This window comes from Cherax quadricarinatus, chromosome 33, assembly GCF_038502225.1.
Source record: "Cherax quadricarinatus isolate ZL_2023a chromosome 33, ASM3850222v1, whole genome shotgun sequence".
Classification (NCBI taxonomy): domain Eukaryota; kingdom Metazoa; phylum Arthropoda; class Malacostraca; order Decapoda; family Parastacidae; genus Cherax; species Cherax quadricarinatus.
Window position 1 is genome coordinate 23,797,315 of NC_091324.1, and position 5,000 is coordinate 23,802,314.

General features: G+C 40.4%; 1 protein-coding gene across 1 annotated transcript in view; it reads right to left on the reverse strand.

Annotated features, from left to right (window-relative positions):
• Window positions 1-2,250: 2,250 nt before the first annotated feature.
• The window catches only part of nan (transient receptor potential cation channel subfamily V member nanchung), a 96,959-nt gene continuing 94,209 nt past the window's right edge, over window positions 2,251-5,000 (reverse strand). The window contains exons 21-22 of the mRNA XM_070090925.1: window positions 3,923-4,048; window positions 2,251-2,724 (exon numbers count right to left, since the gene is read on the reverse strand). Coding sequence (XP_069947026.1) covers window positions 2,551-2,724; window positions 3,923-4,048 — 300 coding nt within the window. The 3' untranslated portion in view covers window positions 2,251-2,550. The remainder of the gene's footprint in view (window positions 2,725-3,922; window positions 4,049-5,000) is intronic.

The following is a 5,000-nucleotide window of genomic DNA, read 5'->3' on the forward strand; positions in this document are numbered from 1 at the left end:
ATTACTTAGATTTCAATGTCTGTGATTTATCTCTGAGATTTTAATTCAAGAACTTAAATCTCCACGATTTTCCTTCTGGAATTTTTATCTCCATGGCTGAATTTTGTGATTACAATTTCCACGATTTAATTTTTGAGGGATTTAAATTTTTAGGACTTCCATTCTGATATATAAATTTCAGGGAATTTCCTTCTGTCATATAATTATTCTGAATTTTCATTATCTTTTATCATATCGCGAGTATTTTCATTCCAGTATTTAATTCTTAGGAATTATTCGTTGTGTGATTTAATTCTCCGTGATATTTCATTGGAATTACGTATGATCTTGAGTAATCTCTTCCTAATTAAGGAGATTTACGAAAATAAAATCACCTGAGTTCCCATATATAAATATATGAATATAAATATAAATAAATATATAAATCCCTGACATTTTTATTTTATGGTTTAAAGATCATATCTACTGAGTTTTTATATTTTATAAAAAGTATGTATATATATATATATATATATATATATATATATATATATATATATATATATATATATATATATATATATATATATATATATATATATATATATGTAATATCTGAATCAAATTATTACGTAAAATTATCTGAATATTTTACAGTTTGCAAAAGCGTGTATATTTTATTTGAAAGCCGGAAGACGCACATATGCACACGCATACATAAACACCACACACACACACACACACACACACACACACACACACACACACACACAGTGGCTCGCCGAGTGAGCTGTTAATTAATGACGAGTCATCTATAACGCCAATTATCGAGACAGCTAACGAGACAGTTAACGAGACCCTTAACGAGACAGTTAATGATACACTGAACGAGACAGGAACACCACAGAAACATAACAGGACTGCATGTTAACGTTTGTTGTCTCCTGGTTTATTGTTCCCTCAGTATTTGAAGACGAGAGTTGCAAGCTTGTATGGGTTACCTGCAGTAGTTAGTTCACTGGCTCGAAGTCCATCCTACTACACGAGGGTCGTTAAGGCTGCATATCACCAGCACATCACCAGTCTGAAGTGCTTTAATCACCAAAACAGTGATTGAAGTATAATCTCGGTTTATATATAGTGAGAGATATACACCTCCCAATGAGTATACACTGAGAGATACACTTTTCTGAGTGTACATATACGGAGAGATACACAACTTTCAGTGTAAGTACACCGAAAGATATAAACCTGTCAGTGTATATACACTGAAAGATGCACACTCCTCGTTGTATATACACAGAAAGACACCCTCCTTTCTGAGTATATATACCGAAAAATACACATTCTCGGTGCACATTCACTTCGCATTTTAACATCAAAGTTGGTGACAAAACATTAGAAAGCGTTGCTTAAAATGCTTTTTCGACACATTCAGACCTTTCAGACTCATTTCAGTGAATGGCCAACAAAGATGTACCACTTCATGGAACACAACAGTACACTGTTGAAACTTATGTTCCAATCTACTGAAAGGTCTGTTTGAGGCACTGTTAGTGTTCCTTGATGCCAGTGAAGAGATTTTCGTTCCTTATTGGCCCTTCCATATGATTATCCTTATAATTCATTAACTAAGATTGGAGACTTCTCTAACCTGATCAGTATAGCAGCTTGATCTATTTAGGAGCGTCCAGATAATGTGAAAATAATGCCAGCTCTCTCAAGGCCATAGGTTGATTCACATATAATAGATTCTCAACTTCTTGCCTCCGGGACCCAGCTGCCTCCTCTGAAGTGGTTAGAAGTCTTATCCTTGAGGTCATCTCTCACGATCCCAAAAGATGGTCTTCGATTTAGATTTGATCACTACTAGGTTGGATCCCTATCAACAAGAGGTTACAGTATAAGACAAACTCACTCACTCGGACTTTAATGAATAAGATTATAAATATATATCTTTTTCCACACAACATTATTTATATATATATATATATATATATATATATATATATATATATATATATATATATATATATACATAAGAATAAAAATTAGAAAAGGATTATATGTACATAGGTTAAGATAAATAGTTAACACTACCGCGCTGAGTTTAATATAAAATAAAGGGGTAAATAACTCAGTTTTCATATATATTGCGAACAATAAAAGTTACAATACCACACACACACACACACACACACACACACACACACACACACACACACACACACACACACACACACACACACACATGCACGTACACATTCAAACATTTATATTTATTTCAAGAGAGCATTATTTATCAGCGTCTTAGCAAACACATGGAGAGAATGTTCTTGTTATCGTTATCGTTAGCGTAGTCGTGGTCGTTGCCATAGTCGTCGTAGTCGTGCTATTGGCGAGAAACTCGCGTTAAAAAAGCTTCTCTCGGAGGTTTCTTCAACGAGTTTATCGTGTCGTCTCATTGGCAATCGCGGTCTTCGTCGTCGTCGTCGCCATAGTTATGAGTCGTCATCTCCGTAGACGCAGCTGTGGTCGTTTTCTTCATGGCTGTCGGAGTCTATGCTATCCTTAAGTCTTCTTTGGAGGATCCTTCACCGGGGCGCTGGTGGTGGTGGTGGTGGTGGTGGTGGTGGTGTCGACGGTGTCGTCAAAGGGGTTCTTGCGGTTCTTGCGACGCAGAACGTACTTCTGGTGTACCCTCTTCATGTCCATTATGTCCTTCATCTCCTCTCTCTCTTCGTCCTTAAACGACAGAAAAGGAGGATTTTAGTTGTTGTGATAAGTGGTGGTAGGGGAAGAATTAGATGTCGTTAGTTGGTGGGGTCAGTGGTGATGGGGGAGGGGTAAGGGGTTAGTGGATGATGATGGTGGTGATGGGGTGGTTGCTGTTAGTAGTTGCGAAATGTGGTGGTAGAGAGAGGTGGTTATTGGATGATAGTGTCTGGAAGCTGTCACCGACACCATAGAACATAACACTGGAAGCTGTCACCGACACCATAGAACATAACACTGGAAGCTGTCACCGACACCATAGAACATAACACTGGAAGCTGTCACCGACACCATAGAACATAACACTGGAAGCTGTCACCGACACCATAGAACATAACACTGGAAGCTGTCACCGACACCATAGAACATAACACTGGAAGCTGTCACCGACACCATAGAACATAACACTGGAAGCTGTCACCGACACCATAGAACATAACACTGGAAGCTGTCACCGACACCATAGAACATAACACTGGAAGCTACAAACGTTCAAAAATATTAGGTATATATGATACTCAGCCAGTCAAAGCACCACCTTCCTGACAACACAGGAATCACGTAACCTTTTTGTCTACATGTTCCCATTTGAAATATGTCATTTCCCAGGTCACTATATGTCACTCACATCCCACTCTCCTCCTACACAGTGATCCAGGTCCCCAGGACCGAAACGTTTTCTAATTAATGTGTCTTAGCGTGTGGGTGGTGTGTGTGTGTGTGTGTGTGTGTGTGGAGAGGGTTTTGGGGGTCAACGGCCACGCGGCCCGGTCTGTGACCAGGCATCATGGAGGATCAGGGCCTGATCAACTAGGCTGTTACTGTTGGCTGCACGCAACCTGACGTACGAACCACAGCCCAGCTGGTCGGTTGTAGCTGGGTGTGTGGGAATGTGGAGGGATCGAAGGGAAAATTTAAATGTGTAATCACTATTAGTTCAATGAGGATGCGCTAAACACCTGCGGGGTTATAGAATACCTGGGGAATGAGTGCTACACCCTCTCCCCCTTCCTCTAAAAGGTGTTAAAATTAGTTTTCACACGGAGAAGCATATCACAAACATATCACAAAATAACAATTTCATAAACAGGAGTGTCCCATTTCTCCATTTCCTGGTGGAGACGAGAGACGAAGCAGCAGCAAGTAGAAAGAGGAGGAGTATACTCACCTCCTGGTGGAGGCGTAGGACCAGTGCCCTGCGGCCGTCTGACATGGGCTGGGAGTACGTCATCAAGTGCTTCAGTCGCTCCTCAGGACTCAGACCCCTCTCTACGACCAGCACGATGCGCGCCCACTGTATGCGAGAGAGTAGGTGTGTGAGGCTTACTGTAGGAAACAGATAGGGAATGATGTCCAAATACACACACACACACGCACACACACACACACACACACACACACACACACACACACACACACACATTGAGAGGAATTGACAAGGTGGACAAAGACAGGATGTTCCAGAGATTGGACATAGTAACAAGGGGACACAGTTGGAAGCTGAAGACACAGATGAATCACAGGGATGTTAGGAAGTATTTCTTCAGCCACAGAGTAGTCAGTAAGTGGAATAGTTTGAGAAGCGATGTAGTGGAGGCAGGATTCATACATAGCTTTAAGCAGAGGTATGATAAAGCTCACAGCTCAGGGGGAGTGACCTAGTAGCGATCAGTGAAGAGGCGGGGCCAGGAGCTCGGACTCGACCCCCGCAACCTCAACTAGGTGAGTACAACTAGGTGAGTACACACACACACACACACACACACACACACACACACACACACACACACACACACACACACACACACACACACACGAACTCCCTGAAAAATTAAGTTTTCCAATTTTTTGTTACAGATGAATAGCTATTTTTTTTTCATTGACAATGATATAGTTTTATTTTTTTGAACCAAAACTAACACAGAAACCTCACCAAACCTCCCTTAAACTAACGTAATGTTTTTAAACTAAATTCTGCTATATACATAATAGGTAGTAGGTTGGTAGACAGCAACCACCCAGGGAAGTACTACCGTCCTGCCAGATGACTGTGAAACAAAAACCTGTAACTGTTTTGCATGATGGTAGGATTGCTGGTTTCTTTTTCTGTCTCATAAACACGCTAAGATAACAGGGATATCTTGCTACTCCTACTTACACTTTGGTCACACTTCACAGACACGCACATATATATATATATACATACATCTAGGTTTTTCTCCTTTTTCTAAATAGCTCTTGTTGTT